Here is a 16,880-nt window from a genome sequence, read left to right on the forward strand (position 1 = left end):
ACGTGAACACTCGATTTCCCCGTACAAGAAGACAACGGGCTTGAACCGCGTGGCTTGACAGCGATGGATGATGGAGGTGCAGGGGCGCATCTGGGACCTGCACGTCCATAACGTGGCGCGCCTCACGTGGCGAGACGACGTCGCCATCGTGCGGAGTAACAGCGGCGAAGCGGCAGTCGCGGACAAAACATTCGCTGCTCTCTGCGGGGAGGGAGGGGGGCATGAGGTGGTCCGTGGTGCTCGTTGATTTAAAACGCGTGGGGCAGCACGAGGCCAACACACACCAGCGATACGACATCGATCTCCGCAATGCTTCTGCCCTGGCAATGTCGCCATCCAATAACCGTACGCCCAGTATTTACAAGGATTATGATTCGGTATATTTGGTATTAGACATCCTCCCCCCAAATATTTAGAATTACGTGTTGAACCTGCCCTAACGTGCGCCCTCTAATCCACACGTTCCTCTATTTCCGTCTCTCCAAGCCTCTCTGGGCACTTGTCACTTCTTTGTTCGGTGCCTTCCCTGTTTCTGAAGCGCGCGTCGTCACAGCAGGTAGCGACGTGCCGATTCATGCACTCACTACCCACTCGTTTTGAGGCTGAGTCGACTTACGGGAGGCCAGGGCCGGTTCAGATAATCGTCACTGGTGTCGGCCGTAAGAGGGAATCGAACTCGGGTCGCCAGGTTCGTAGCACAGTGGGGCTAACCGCTAAACCACCGGCACCACCACAATCACAATCACCACCACAATCACCGCCACCGCCACCACCGCCACACTCGTGGTCTCCTCGGCAACCCGCATTCTTCAAGCCCTCCGGAGCAGCGGCCACGTTTAGGAGGAGTAAATAAATAAACGGCCGCATAAATAAATATATAAACGAGCCGACAGTGGCCAAAACACACAGACACAGAACCACCAGCACCACCACCAGCCCCACCAGCACCACCATCACCAGCACCGCCCACCACCAGCACCGCCCACCACCAGCACCACCAGCAGCTGCACCAGCACCAGCACCACCACCACTACCAGCAGCACCACCACCACTACCACCAGCACCACCAGCAACTGCACCAGCACCACCACTACCAGCTGCACCACCACCACCAGCAGCAGCACCACCACCACCAGCCCCACCAGCAGCAGCACCACCACCAGCAGCTGCACCAGCACCACCACTACCAGCACCACCACCACCAGCACCACCACCAGCAGCAGCTGCACCACCACCAGCACCACCAGAATCACCACCAGCAGCTGCATCAGCAGCTGCACCAGCACCACCAGCACCACCAGCACCACCACCAGCAGCACCACTACCAGCTGCCACACCACCACCAGCACCACCACCACTACCAGCATCACCACCAGCAGCTGCACCAGCAGCTGCACCAGCACCACCACCAGCACCACCATCACCATCACCAGCACCACCACCAGCACCACCAGCAGCACCACCTCCAGCACCACCAGCACCACCACCAGCACCACCACCACCAGCAGCACCACCAGCAGTAGCGCTCTGCGCGAGCCGTCATCTCGAGCTGTGACTTGAGTTGAGCCACTTGATCCACGTCGGCAGATGATTGCCGAGCACAACATCGAACGTCAGGCCAACACGGGGCAACAACACTCGTGAAAGCGCGACCCTGGCGGAGGGAGGCCAAGTCTCCGGCACCTCCAGCCACCCAGGGAGATGATGTCCTCTTTCAGAAAATAAAGGCAACAGCAGAATAAACCTGCGCCGCTCCCATGAATGGACACATGTCGAGCAGCAGCAGCGGCAGGCAGCGGGAGTCGTGCCCACGGCAACGCTCACGCTCAAGTGGCCACTACGGCCGAGTCCACGCTGCTGGGACATGCTGCCGTGGAGGAGGAGCAGGCAGGAGGAGGGGGGGGGGCACGCTCACAGGAGAGGGCTTAGCGCTGGTAAATCGTGAGCAGCGGCGGTAGCAGGAAGAGGTCGGTCCGCCAAACACGACAGCAACACGAGCGAGACAGGGCGACACGCACACGGGACCCAACGCATAGCCCGCTCGGCTCCTGCTGGTGCTGTCCTACTGCTACTGCTGCTGCTGCTGTTGACTGCTACTGCTGCTGCTGTTGACTGCTACTACCGCTGCCGGGCCAGGTGGAATTCGCTAAGGGACCCAATCTTTGGTTTTCGTTTGCGCAAAAAGACGCGCAAACGACGATTGAGCGTCAACAAACAACAACCGCGGGGTGCACGCCGCGCTGCTCACGCTCGCTGCCGGGGTGCGCGAAGACGCGCGTCGTAGTGCGCGGGGTGTCGTCAGGGGTAGGGCGGTTGCCAATCCGCTAGGACCCTTTAGCTTGTTTGTTTTAATTTCTCTTTTAAAGAGCGAGAATTCGAACAATTGGCGACGAGACGTGCAGCGGCCGTTGTGAAACTCGAGATGTCCTCCAGCGCCGGGAAGACTCCGTTCGTGGCGACGCAGTCTCCGCCCGCGAAGAGCATCGTCGTGTACCGCAACGGAGACGCCTTCTTCCCGGGCAGGAGGCTCGTGGTGAACCCGCGCCACGTGGGCAACTTTGACGTCTTCCTGGGCACGGTCACGGACGGGCTGCGCTCCACGTTCGCCGTGCGGAACATCTACACGCCGGCGGGGGGCTCGCGCGTGCCCGACCTGCACAGCCTGCTGCAGCACGGCGGTCGCGAGTTCGTGGCGGCGGGCAGCGAGAGGTTCAAGAAGCTCCAGTGGGTAGCGCGCACACACACACCAACACACACACACACACACATACACACACCAACACACTAACCAACACATACACACTCCAACACACACACACACCAACACACACACCAACACACACACCAACACACACACACACACACCAAACACACACACACACCAACACACACACATCAATACACACACCAACACAAACACACCAACACACACACACCAACACACACACCAAACACACACACACACACCAACACACACACACACCAACACACACACACCAACACACACACACACCAACATACACCTATACACTAACACACACCAACATACACCTACACACCAATACACACACACACCAACACACACACCAACATACATACACCAACACACACACACCAACACACACACACACCAACACACACACAAAAATGCAAAGATCCCCCGTATAGCCTTAACAGACTGTAGGGGCAAGTGCTGTTAGCGAGCACCTATGAAGGCCGGAACGGTACACGAGGGGGTGGGTGGCCAGCACCACGCCCGACCGCCTTTGTCTCCCCAGTAGCGATGTTTACACACCGAACCAGCTACTCATTTGAGGCTGAGTCGACATAGGGGAGGCCCAGATAATCGTCACTGGTGTTGACCGTGAGCGGGAATCGAACTCGGGTCGCTGGGATCGCAGCGCAGCGCGCTAACCGCTATTTAAAAAGTAAATTAATATGAAAATAAAAAAACAAATGTTACTTGTCAATTAATTAGGGGGTCACGGGACATCTGGACGACTGTAGAGCCCCATGAATTGAGATTCTTGTGCAATTTGTACTTCATTACTTGATTCATATTTAGGGATTATATATTTAGCGGCTTGTTAACCTCGTATCTGTCTCGCTCTTCTTACATCCCCCACCCCTCCGCACCTTCGATTACCGCGGTTGGCTACGCAGGGTGCAAAATTAAGTTCAACGTACATACATATATTGGCTTAAAGCCTTCGTGACTGTCTGTAAAGAATGTAAGTAAAGTATGTAAAGACTACATACACATATCGTTGCATTTGTATTGTTTGTTGATGTAACTCGCTTGGCCCCTCTGTGCCACTGCCGGACATCTGTGAAACAGAACTTCGTAGCTTCATCGGATTGCTCCCACACGACAGACACAGATTCTGATTCTGACATCATCCACCGGGGTTGTGTATTCCGGAGCGCAGCCCCGGACAGCTCCGGCTGCTCCAATCGTGTCACGCACGTGTCTAGCTAGAGCGCAGGTTGTCGCAAATTGCCCGATGATGCTGGATGTAATTACCAGCGAAACGTCGTCTCAAAAATAGTAAATGCTGTGGATTCACTCTTCAACACACCGGTGGGCTAAAGTAGTGAACTATTTGTCTTTTGTCAACGTGACACATTTTTTACTATATTCTTGGTTCTTTTGGTAAAGAAGGGAAATAATAAAATAATAAAAATTAAACATAATAAAATTTAAATGTTCTACGTGACTTTACCGAAAGAACCAAGAATATGAATCCCTGCAGTCACGAAAGCTTTAAATCGACATTTTTTACAGTTTGGCCGTGTCGGGTGGTGGAGGGTTACGACACATTTATAAATAACGCCATCAAACCCAAAAACCTTTATTATGAATAATATTGGTCGCGAAAGCCTACTACGTGTTAAACGGTCGCGGTAGTGTGCGCTCTCCAGCCCCTCCGATGTTGTCTTCAGTTTGTTTTTGTTGCTGACGTTTCACGCCACGTGCCGGGAACTTCTTCAGTTGTGTTCATTCGGCTCCTGAAGAAGCTGCCAGCACGTGCCGGTGAAACGTCGGACACCGTGTCGAACAACATGGGTCAGAGCACGAAAAAAAACATCACAGGAGCCGAAACGAAAATTTCCTGAAGGGGCTACTTGATAATTGGTTTTTACCCTTCTATCTGGCAACAAAACTGCCAGATAGAAGGGTAAAAAAACAATTATCAATTTTTTACTGGCAAATGAGGTTCCCATAAGGGGCTACTTGTGTTGGGGGAGCAGTGGCGCAGTGAGTTGGGGCGAAACGAGTTCGACTTTGGGTCACGGCTAACATCAGTGCGACAGATAACTGAACCGGTCCTAGACGCCGCTTCACCAACGTGGACTTGTGAGCGTTGGTTACATTATTAAAATCTGCTGCGTTATTTTTACACTCGGTGCATTACTAGTATATGTTTGTAAATACTACTGTATTATTATTCATAATACAGGGTTTTTTTGGGTTAGATGGCGTAAATATATTAGTAAAGGTTTGTCACGTAAACAAAACATGTCAATTCGTCACTAGTACAGCACACCGGTGTGTTGGAGAGCAAAGCCACAACATTTACAATCTGAGTACGACGTTTCGCCAGATATTACAACTAGCTTCAATAGGCGACAGACAGATTTGTGGAGAAATTCTGTTTCGTTCCTTAAATAGAGGGGTCATCTTTTGAGGAACGCCAGTGAAGACGACAACAACTTAATCTGCTTCATTCGGAGTTTCTCCAATTTTCTGGTTTGAAGAAAAGTATCCTCCCCATAGATGTTAGTCAGTTTAACACGTAGGAGGCTTTCACGACCAATATCATCCATAATACAGGTTTTTTTTGGGTTAGATCGCGTAGTTATATAAATGTGTCGTTAAACCCGCCACCACCCGACACAGCCAACTAGTAAGGGTTGTCACGTAAACAGAACGTGCCAATTCGTCACTAGTACAGCACACCGGTGTGTTGGAGCACAACGCAACAACATTTACAATCTGAGTACGACGTTTCGCCAGCAATTACAACTAGCTTCATCAGGGGACAGTATCGGGTGGTGGCGAGTTTAACGACACATATATTTACGCGATCTAACCCAAACAAACCTGTGCTATGGGTGATATTGGTTGTGAAAGCCTGCTACGTGTATTATTATTATTATTGTGGTTATCAATACTATTAATTTAAAAAGATGTGTGTTGTTGCTCTGGAGACCGGGAGATTGTGGGGGTCGCTAGCCCCCGAGATCCCTCCCTCGATAATACTAACGGCCGGACTAACATCATCAATCGCCCCCCCGCTGCTAAGCGAACCGCCGCTAGGCTCCTCACCCAGGGTGTGGGAGCCGTCACCCGAGGATTCCCCTCCACCGCGGGTCCGCGTAGCAGGCATGGATAACCACGCACGCGCACACCCACACACAGCTCTGCACGGCACTCACCCAACACTGACCACTCACGTTAGGATCGCGCACCTGTGTTACACACGTCGTGAACGTGCGCGCACACACGCATACAGCTCCACACGCGATACCCACTCCTGCGCCGCTCTGCGCCGCGCTGGCCGCCCACGTTACGATCGCGCACCTGGGGCACGCCGATTACGCACGCCGAGAGCTTACGCAAGTAACGAGCGCACGCAAGCGGGGCACACGCCGACACGACGACTCGTCCCCTCCCCCACTCGCGCGTGCGCGTCAACACAAATATCGTACAAGGACGATTCTCCTCTCACACGGCTGCGTAGTCACACCAACACACCAAAAGTGCTCTCCCCGGGCGTTAACGCACACACCTCCGTACCCGCACAATCGTACAGAGACCACGGCCTTTATGCGTACAACGACCACACACTCGCGAATGCAGTGCACGCTAATACCACGTTCCAAAAACACCCAACAACACGGTTTTGTTACTACGCTCGAGATTTTATTAGCCCTTGCTAACCAACCGAGCCACCCGTGTGTGTGTGCGGGACAGCAAGGCGCTTCTAACCCACACTCTGGTGCCGTGTAGCCCTATTCTATGCTGCGCTCTCTGCTAAACCGCTTTCCTACTCGTCCTTACCCCTAACTAACCCTCTCCTACGGATCCTACTCTCCGCTCTGAGGTGTTGTAAGGCGCGCAACACGATACCGTCTGTAGTCCTTGGTGACCTTGCGGCGCTCAGATCGTCTTGCAGACAATCTAGCGGCTCGCCCGATGACTCCTTCGTCGCTGACCCCGTGTCCAAACTCCAGAAGAAGAGAGTTCCCTACTGCCCCTGCGTTTTCTTTTAAACTATTCACATCAAAGGCTAGGCGCCCCCGTCCCGACCGCCTTGGTCTCTCGACCAATCCTGAGCCTAGGATTTCCTGCTCTTTTGCGATCCCGCCGGCCTTTGAACTTTCGACCAATCAGTCGTCCCGGGTCCTGATCCCAGCTATCTGCCTTGCTGACCCGTGTTTGTGTTTGTATGCGTTTCTAACTGCGGGGCTCTCTGAGCTCGCCATGGTCGTGCGATCTCAAATCCGCCCACGGCGCCGCAGTGTTACTTGGCCTGGGAAGGGTCCTGTCCAATTCCCTGGCCCTGAGAAACCGTGGGGTAACCCCCCTAGGGGGCCCTCGGGTGAAAACTCAGGGTAGGTGACCCGACCACGAGGCCCTACGTGGGTGCGGGTGCGTGTTTATGTGGGGGGGGTGATGGGGGGCAGTGCGGCGGTGGAAGCCGGGCGGCTCCCTGGCTCGGCCGAGCGGCCCCGTCGCTGTGGCACCACATAGCCCCCCGGGGTGCCAGTCCCCGTCCCGGGTTGACTGGAGCACCTCGCCTGGGTTGCCCCCACGAGGTATCGCCGCGGGGTCCGCGGGATTCGCCCGGCCCTTGTGGCTGGCCTCGGGGGTGGCGGCTCCGTCTCCTGGGGCTCCGGCGGTGGTCTCCTCCTCCATTCCAACGGCTCCCCTCGGTCTCTGGCACCTGCGGGCTGGGGAACAAACTCAGAGGCGGTGGGGTTTAAGGGTCGCCGTCCTCGTCGCCCCCGGCCCCGCCCGGGGCCCCTCGGAGCCCGGGGCTCCGTGGGGCCCATATACTGCGCGAGGCCCCCGGGCACGGGGGGTGGGGGGACCCCGGGGTTTCGGGGTACTTGGACGGCGGGGCTCCCCCCCTCGGGGGCTGCTCGCCACGGCTTCAGTCGGCGGATGTTGACCACCATCTCCCGGCCCCTCTCTCCTCCCTGAATCAGCACCGTCCATGGTGAGATCTGCCGTCTCACAATCCAGGGTCCTCGCCAGTAGGTGGTCAGCTTCCCCACCTGTCCGGCACCGACGCGGGGAGTGTACAGCCACACCTCGGAGCCCGCAGTGTAGAAGGGGGGCTCCATACGGGGTCGGGCGCCCTGCTCTTGCCGCTGGTGCGCGGCCTCTCCGTGCGGGTAGGCTCGGCCCCTGGCCCCTCGCAGGGTCTCCAGCAAGTGCTCCACGGGGTGGCTCCCTTCCTCCCGTTGCGGCGGAGGGACACCGAACAGCAGATCTGCGGGCAGGCGAGACTCGCGACCAAACATCATTAGGAACGGGGTCTGTCCTGTAGATGTGTGAACAGCGGTGGTGTAGGCGAACAGGGCATAGGGGAGGTGTTCGTCCCAGTCCTGTTGATTCGCGGCCGCCATGCGTTTAAGCTTCCCGGCCAGAGTCTGGTTCATCCTCTCTACCATCCCGTTCGCCTGGGGGTGATATGCCGTGGTTCGGTCCTTCTGGATCCCGAACTCTCGGCACAGCGCCTGGAATAGTTCGGCCTCGAATTCACTACCCTGGTCGGTAATGACTCGTTCGGGGACCCCGCAATTACGTACGTAGTTTTCCACGAAGGCCCGGGCCACTACGAGGGCTGTTTTATCCGGGATAGCCACCGCCACGGGGTAGCGGGTGAAGTACTCCACCGCTACAAGAATATATCGGTTGCCCCGGTGGGATCGTGGAAAGGGCCCCTGCAGGTCGATTCCGACCAACTGATTCGTCCGACTGACTCGGAACGGCCTCAGGGGTACCTGGTACCTCGCCGGCTTTTGCCCACACTGCTGACAGGCCCGGCAGCCCTGCACCCAGGCGGCCACATCTTGCGCTAATTTAGGCCAGAGATACTGGCGACGCAGAGTCTCCCGGGTGCGCCGTTCCCCATCATGGCCCCCGAGCGGGTGGTCGTGTACCAGTCGTAGTAGTTGGGGTCGCACATGGGCGGGAACGCAGATGCACCCCGGCTGCCCAGCGTCGGCCAGTTCCCTCACCACCCCGTTTTCTACACACAACCGGGCATACAAACCGCTCCAGGGCCCTGGTAGTGCATCCTTCCTCTCTCGCAGTGCCGCCTCCACCGCCGCCAGATCCGGATCCCGCTGCTGGGTTTGTCGCAGCTGCTCGTCGTCCAAGCCCGGGAAGGCGCAGCCGACATCCTCTTGGATCCGCCCGGTTGGGGTGGGATGATCCGTCTGTCCCCGGGCTCCTTCTGCAGGGGTTCCTGCGGCGCACACTGCACTCTCTCTCGGGGGGGGGAGTTTAGTTTCCGCGCGCTCCTTGGGTTCTGCTGCCTGGCGGCAGCGTCCCCCCGTGAAGCACGGGCAGGCGTCTCCCTCCCTCGTCTCAGCGCGCACCGCGGGCCGTCTTGACAAGGCGTCCGCGTTCGCGTGTGTTCGCCCCGCTCAGTACTCGATCTGCAGGTTGTACTCCTGCAGCTGCGCCAGCCATCGAGCCATCTGCCCCCGCGGTTCCTTGAATGTAAGGAGGAACTGCAGTGCATAATGATCGGTGCGCACACGACATTTCCTGCCGTACAAGTACGGTCGGAACTGTTTACACGCGAAAATTACAGCATACAGTTCCTGACGGGTTACACAATAGTTCAGTTCGGCCCCGCTCAGGGTCCGACTGGCGTATGCGATGACCCGCTCCGTTCCACCCTGCACTTGCGACAGCACCGCGCCCAGCCCACTGCTGCAGGCGTCAGTGTCCAAAATAAAATCGGTGGTGAAATCTGGGAAAGCCAAGGTGGGCGTGTGGGTGAGGTGGTCTTTGAGTGTGGTGAAAGCCGTCTGGCAGGCCTCCGACCACTGATAGGGGTTCTTAGGGGAGGTGAGTTGGGTGAGGGGGCGTGCAATCTCACTGAATCCCTTTACAAATCGACGGTAATAAGTGGCGAGTCCCAAGAATGACCTGATCTCCGTCAGGTTCCTCAGCCGCGGCCAATCCACTACGGCACGCACCTTCTCGGGATCGGTGCTCACCCCTGCCTCGCTGACTCGGTGTCCGAGGTACCCCACCTCGCGTTGCGCAATGTAACACTTACGTGGCTTGAGCTTGAGATGGGCTGCTCGCAGTCGCTGGAATACTTCCCGCAGCCTGGACCAGTGTTCGGACAGCGACCTACTGAACACTATTACGTCGTCCAGGTAAATCAGGCACTGTTCCCACTGCAAGCCCCGCATCACCAACTCCATCAACCGCTGGAACGTCGCGGGCGCGTTAGTGAGTCCGAACGGCAACACTCGAAACTCAAACAGGCCCATCGGGGTGGTGAATGCTGTTTTTGGCCGATCCTCCTCCGTCATCTCCACCTGCCAGTAACCGGACGCCAGATCGAGGGTGGAAAAATACCGCGCTCCTGCGAGACTGTCGAAGGTGTCGTCGATGCGTGGGATGGGAAAAGCGTCGCCGAGGGTGACTGCGTTCAATTTTCGGTAATCAACGCAGAACCGAGTCGATCCGTCCTTTTTCGTTACCAGTACCACCGGGGCAGACCAAGGGCTCGCGGAGGGCTGGATTATGTTATCGCGTAGCATATCCGTGACTGCCTCTTTGATCTGGGTCCGTTCAGGCGCGCCCACTCGGTATGCGGGGAGTTTGATGGGTCGGGCTGCACCTGTGTCAATTTGGTGCTTGACCAGGTCGGTCCGGCCCACGTCCGAATCGTGCTCACTGAACACGTCGGCGTACTCCCGCAATAACCCGCGCAGCTGATCGGCCTCCCCCTTAGGTAAGGCTGCCCAAGGCACATGTAACGCATCCTGCAGGGGAACAATCTCGGCTCGGGGGGTCGGGCCGACCCGCCAGGCCAGATCCTGGCTGTCCTCGGGGCGGCCAGGGTCCTCCGCCCAGAGTGCGAACACCGAGTCGTTCGAGTGGCGAGCGTGCAGGGGGTGTACGGTGGCTACCGGGGTGCGTCGTCGTATCATTGCCGGGGTACTGTGTGGGTTAAACACACGTATAAACAGCCGGCCCCCATCTGCGTTTACCAGTGTGGCTGACCCTACCACCCCGTATCGCGATGCCAACTCCGGGTGAGGAGTCAGCATTACCTCGCCCGATGGTCGGTGGGTTGGGTCGGTGGAGAGGGTTGCCACTGGCACCAGCATCTCGGCGAGAGGCCCGATGGTGACGGCCGACACCAGCGTAGCGGCCACGGGTGTGAAGCGTGGGCGATTCGGCTCCTGTCCTAGGAACGGAATCCGCTCCCCGCTGCCCTCCACCGTAGCGCATCGTTGCCGGGGCTGTACGTTAAGTCCCAACTTTTCCAGGAGGTCCGTTCCTGCAATGCACTCGTGGCACAACACACTCGAAACGTAGAATTCCTGTGTGCACACCTGGTTTCCTAGACGGACCTCGAGGGAGACCTTCCCCAGCAACCCCATCCCGGCTCCGCTTGCCGTGTGCAGCGCGCGATCCGGGGCCTGCAGGCAGCCCACGTCCACCCCGAGCATGCTGCAGTGCGCGGCGCTCATGAGAGAGGCCACGGCGCCCGTGTCCAACAGGATCCGGGTGCGCTGCCCGTTCACCTGGCCTTCCACCAGCGACGTGGCTCCCGTTATCCCTGCCACCAGCTCCCGCAGCCAATCGCCCGAGGTCCCTGCGCCCTTGGGTGTTGTCGTTGTAACCTGTTTATGGATCACTCGCTCGCCATTATTATTACAGCTGGTTTGGGTCGGGTCCACGTCGATTTCATCCCCCGGTGGTCCCCTCTCTAGGGGGGGCTTAGTGTTTGACCTATGCATCGGCCTCGCACGGGCGAGCTGAGGGCAGTCCCTCATGAGATGCCCTCGACGGTCGCACACATAACACGTCCTGGGAGGAGTGGCGGCTCTGTGGCGAACTTTCTGCCCACTCCCTCCTCCCCCCGTGCGCTGTTGCTCATACTCTGCTTCTAGTCGGGCTATCCTTCCAGTTAGCCCTCCTACCGCGGAGTCTAGGTCCCCCATTTCGGATCGGATGGTCTCAACGGAGGATTGCACCTGGGTTACCTGGCCGGCTATATCTCCCATGCCGGTCTGTAACCCAGCTACCCAACCCGGGGTTGTCTCGCGGGACACTGGAGGTTCTCTTTCCCGGCCCCTTACCGTCCTCGCGAGCTCCTGTTCCTCCTCCTCGTCTTCCGAGAGCAGGCTCGCAATGGCGCGCTCTCGTCCCAGCCCCCGGAGCTGCGTGCGTTCGCTGTGAATTCTTTCACACTTACGTGCGCGCTCGACAAGGGTGTTAAAGGGAAGACGTGGGCAGCTGATGTCTGGCTGCCACCACGCCGTGCGAGACAGGTACCGCTGAATTTTCTCGGCAGCCAGTTCCTCAATAACCTCAGTTGCGTACCCCGGGCGTGCGATCTTTGTTAACTCGCGCACATCCTCGGCGTAATCACGGAGATCTTCGCCAGGTTGGCGACGGCGCGCCTCTAAGGCCGATTTTGCTTCCTCCTCGTCACGTGTGCCAAAACGCTGATCGAGTCGGCGCATCAGCTCCTCTAGCTGTGTCTGTGCGCTCGCGGGTAACGCTTCTACAAAATCGGCTGCCCGCCCATCAAGATTCATATTAAGTTGACGTACTGCCTGCGCGTCCGTCCATCCATTAATTTCCTTGGCCCCTAAGAGATTGCGGGCGAATGCCTTCCACGAAGGGGCCCCCCGGCCGGTAAATATCAGTCTTTTTTTAGCGTGAGGTAACGCGGGGGTCCGTACCGCTTCCGACACCAATTTGTGGGGGTCGCTAGCCCCCGAGATCCCTCCCTCGATAATACTAACGGCCGGACTAACATCATCAATCGCCCCCCCCGCTGCTAAGCGAACCGCCGCTAGGCTCCTCACCCAGGGTGTGGGAGCCGTCACCCGAGGATTCCCCTCCACCGCGGGTCCGCGTAGCAGGCATGGATAACCACGCACGCGCACACCCACACACAGCTCTGCACGGCACTCACCCAACACTGACCACTCACGTTAGGATCGCGCACCTGTGTTACACACGTCGTGAACGTGCGCGCACACACGCATACAGCTCCACACGCGATACCCACTCCTGCGCCGCTCTGCGCCGCGCTGGCCGCCCACGTTACGATCGCGCACCTGGGGCACGCCGATTACGCACGCCGAGAGCTTACGCAAGTAACGAGCGCACGCAAGCGGGGCACACGCCGACACGACGACTCGTCCCCTCCCCCACTCGCGCGTGCGCGTCAACACAAATATCGTACAAGGACGATTCTCCTCTCACACGGCTGCGTAGTCACACCAACACACCAAAAGTGCTCTCCCCGGGCGTTAACGCACACACCTCCGTACCCGCACAATCGTACAGAGACCACGGCCTTTATGCGTACAACGACCACACACTCGCGAATGCAGTGCACGCTAATACCACGTTCCAAAAACACCCAACAACACGGTTTTGTTACTACGCTCGAGATTTTATTAGCCCTTGCTAACCAACCGAGCCACCCGTGTGTGTGTGCGGGACAGCAAGGCGCTTCTAACCCACACTCTGGTGCCGTGTAGCCCTATTCTATGCTGCGCTCTCTGCTAAACCGCTTTCCTACTCGTCCTTACCCCGAACTAACCCTCTCCTACGGATCCTACTCTCCGCTCTGAGGTGTTGTAAGGCGCGCAACACGATACCGTCTGTAGTCCTTGGTGACCTTGCGGCGCTCAGATCGTCTTGCAGACAATCTAGCGGCTCGCCCGATGACTCCTTCGTCGCTGACCCCGTGTCCAAACTCCAGAAGAAGAGAGTTCCCTACTGCCCCTGCGTTTTCTTTTAAACTATTCACATCAAAGGCTAGGCGCCCCCGTCCCGACCGCCTTGGTCTCTCGACCAATTCTGAGCCTAGGATTTCCCGCTCTTTTGCGATCCCGCCGGCCTTTGAACTTTCGACCAATCAGTCGTCCCGGGTCCTGATCCCAGCTATCTGCCTTGCTGACCCGTGTTTGTGTTTGTATGCGTTTCTAACTGCGGGGCTCTCTGAGCTCGCCATGGTCGTGCGATCTCAAATCCGCCCACGGCGCCGCAGTGTTACTTGGCCTGGGAAGGGTCCTGTCCAATTCCCTGGCCCTGAGAAACCGTGGGGTAACCCCCCTAGGGGGCCCTCGGGTGAAAACTCAGGGTAGGTGACCCGACCACGAGGCCCTACGTGGGTGCGGGTGCGTGTTTATGTGGGGGGGGTGATGGGGGGCAGTGCGGCGGTGGAAGCCGGGCGGCTCCCTGGCTCGGCCGAGCGGCCCCGTCGCTGTGGCACCACAAGATCAATGATCGATGCTCGGTCGCCGCGTTGCTAAAAACTCGTCGTGATTTCTCACTCAACAACGGAGTGGGGCTGCGTGAAAGCTGCCATCTTCAATTTTCATTAAAAAACAAATGACAGACACCCTTAGTCAATCGACTGCTGGAAGAAGGCCCCCTCACGCCGTGTCAGGCATTGGGCTTTGTTTGACCACACCGCAACCATTTGGTATAAGGGAAGGGCACAGGATGAGTTCATGTCACTCGCTCTGATGTCAGCCGTGACTGCGAGTCGAACTCAATTCGCGGGGTTCATCGCACAGCGCGCTCAGAACTACGCCACCACTCGGCCCCAATTTTTAAATTAATAATCATCTTCATCATCATCAACCATGATCTATTCACTGATGGATGAAGGCCACTAGCAGCCTCTGTCGTATTTCAAGGTCTTGCGATGGAACACTCCATCCAGGATCTGCACTAATCTTGTTGAAATTACACGGTGGAAAAATACCAAACGTTAAAATAGTTCACCCTAGGCTACGCCTGTGCTCAGCTTTTATTTTTTACAGGTGAATTTCTGCCCACCTGTGGAGGGGACAGCCGCAGGCTCAGCCGCCCTGCTATATTATTTTTCATTATTATAATAAAGTCCAAACAAGTTGGAACAATATTTAACACCAGTGGCAATTAATCGATGGGGACGTCGGAGCCATTCACGCAGATCGGGGGGGGGGGGGTGCAAGCGGAAGCAGAATACGCGACGGACAAAATCACCCCACTCATCCAGTTTAGCGTTTAGACATTGTTTAAAGTTTAACAACGGCTGTCTAGTGCCAAAGTGTTTTTTTGTTTGCCCCCCCCCCCCCCCATTTTAAACAAGGTCACACTACAGCACTGACCTAACCCCACCGGGAGCCTCATTGATCGTGGCAATGGGGCCCACACGTCCCGGGTCATGCCTCTAAGCCAGCACAGCTCCCATTGGTCATGGAAACGAAGCATCAATAGGCCGCGTTTGGTGGCAGGCAGATAAGAGCTGTGGTCACTACCGGAGCAGCTGATGCCATACTCTTGTCTCGCTGCCATTAGACTGAGGGGTTGGGGTTTAATAAAAATAATAATCTCGGTGTCTTTATTCTAGTGAGTCTGGGCAGGGGTACAACGACCTTTTCCAAAGGGAGGGTAGGAGGGGGGGGGCATTCAAGATACGAGTGTGGGCCCTCCTCCTTTCTCCCGACTCACTTTTACTGAAATAGCTACGGATGTTTTTAACACGTATACATCAATTTGTAGGCTATAACTATATGTATTATTTAAATTGCACCTCGTAAAGGCTTTCGAGCAAGTTTTACATTGACAGCATTAATAACACAGATGTAAAGGTACAATACTCACCTTATTTATATTGGCATTGGCCCCACGTTGGGGGCCTCGGTGCCGACGCTGCGTTTCAGGATGAAGGAAGAGGGAGGGAAGCGTTTTCCCGACCGATGTCAGCCACGCTGCCTTCCTGCTCGCCGACAGTAGCACGATTAACGCCGCGATATTCTGACGATGGGTGCAAAGGACGCGTTCTGAGTCTGTGAACATGAGCTTTGGAGCTCATCGGATTCCTCCGATGTAAATAAGTCGTCTGCTAGTCTGAAAAGTTACAGTGATCTCCTGCTCATCAAATGATGAGCGTTGAGGCATCGGTGGTCATTTGCCAATAGCAGCCCCGATCGAGTGGTGGAGATTCCAGATTCCTATGGTGGGAGCGAGTATTCCCAAAGGACAACCACTGTTTACTTTATCTTTGGGACTTTTCTTTGCCAGTATCAAAGTATGAAAAATAAGAATAGGTTTTACTAATTAAATAGGAAGTGTTAAGATGTTCAAACGCCGAATAGATACCCTTTTGCAAGGAATCAAGTTTGCATTAACCACACAGTACTTGTGGCAAAACATGCAAACAATATATGCTCTGATATATAAAACATGCATTGTACTTGAAACTGAATGATCTACACCAAAGATAGCCTTCTATATGGCCTTGTCTCACCAGTGTCAGACCAGAGAATGCCAAAAGGCGAACATTACAAAGACAATCAGATAATGTATAACTTAGGTTGAGCAGGTACAATTTTATCAACTACAAACAAATGGGTGACGGGCCGAGTCAAGCCCCAACCCGAATTGGAACTCGCAACCGGAAGGTTGTGAGCCGCTCGTTCTACAGCCGAGCCGCCACGCTGTAGAGACATTAGACAAAAGTAGCTCCACTCTGGCACATACAGGCAGGTCTCCCTCTCTTCTTTTTCTTCGTTCGTGCGGCAGCTGATGTAGATGCTGCAGAGCAACAACTACAATTTCACATTCAGATGTTCAAGCCAAACAACCGTACGTAGGCGACATCGCTGCGATGTCTCCTACGTACTTGTGGATCGGGCATTGCGTTGTTATACGTTGTTAAAGGTCTGTTCTGGATGACCACATTCGCCACATCACCGGAGAGTTTCTAATTTTCCATTTGCACATCGGGCAATCCCGCATCGACGGCCGTGGTTTGTGCGGCGGATGCGATGTAGGGTGAGGGGAAGGCGCTAACAGCGGCGGTGTGAAGAGGCCTCGGTGCACGGAGCAATTCTTGCTGCTCTCCGGAGGGGCTTTGCGAGTGGGTGGAGAGGGTGGGGTGCCGCGTCATCGATCGCTGCCATCTAGGACTATGCGTTAACTCGGGGCCCCTATGGGAACCTTAAACATTATGGGGGGGGAGGAGGGGCATTGTGCAACCTTTAAATCGTGGGTCCCGAGTATGGTCCAGCGATTGAATCGCTGTCGATCCGGAGATGTTGCAATTGACAAATGCACTCATCACCAAAACTGGCTGTGGTTATTAAAATCT

General features: G+C 56.2%; 1 protein-coding gene across 4 annotated transcripts in view; it reads left to right on the forward strand.

The window, feature by feature from the left end:
- Window positions 1-1,348: 1,348 nt before the first annotated feature.
- Window positions 1,349-16,880, forward strand: part of LOC144730769 (doublecortin domain-containing protein 2-like) — a 65,628-nt gene continuing 50,096 nt past the window's right edge. For 2 of the 4 annotated variants that reach the window (XM_078611522.1, XM_078611539.1), the window contains exon 1: window positions 1,349-2,724. In XM_078611522.1, coding sequence (XP_078467648.1) covers window positions 2,423-2,724 — 302 coding nt within the window. In that variant the 5' untranslated portion in view covers window positions 1,349-2,422. The remainder of the gene's footprint in view (window positions 2,725-16,880) is intronic. The other 2 variants (XM_078611517.1, XM_078611531.1) reach the window with 1 other exon arrangement.

This window comes from Lampetra planeri, chromosome 2 (genome assembly GCF_965212315.1).
Source record: "Lampetra planeri chromosome 2, kcLamPlan1.2.h2, whole genome shotgun sequence".
NCBI classification, from domain to species: Eukaryota; Metazoa; Chordata; class Hyperoartia; order Petromyzontiformes; family Petromyzontidae; genus Lampetra; species Lampetra planeri.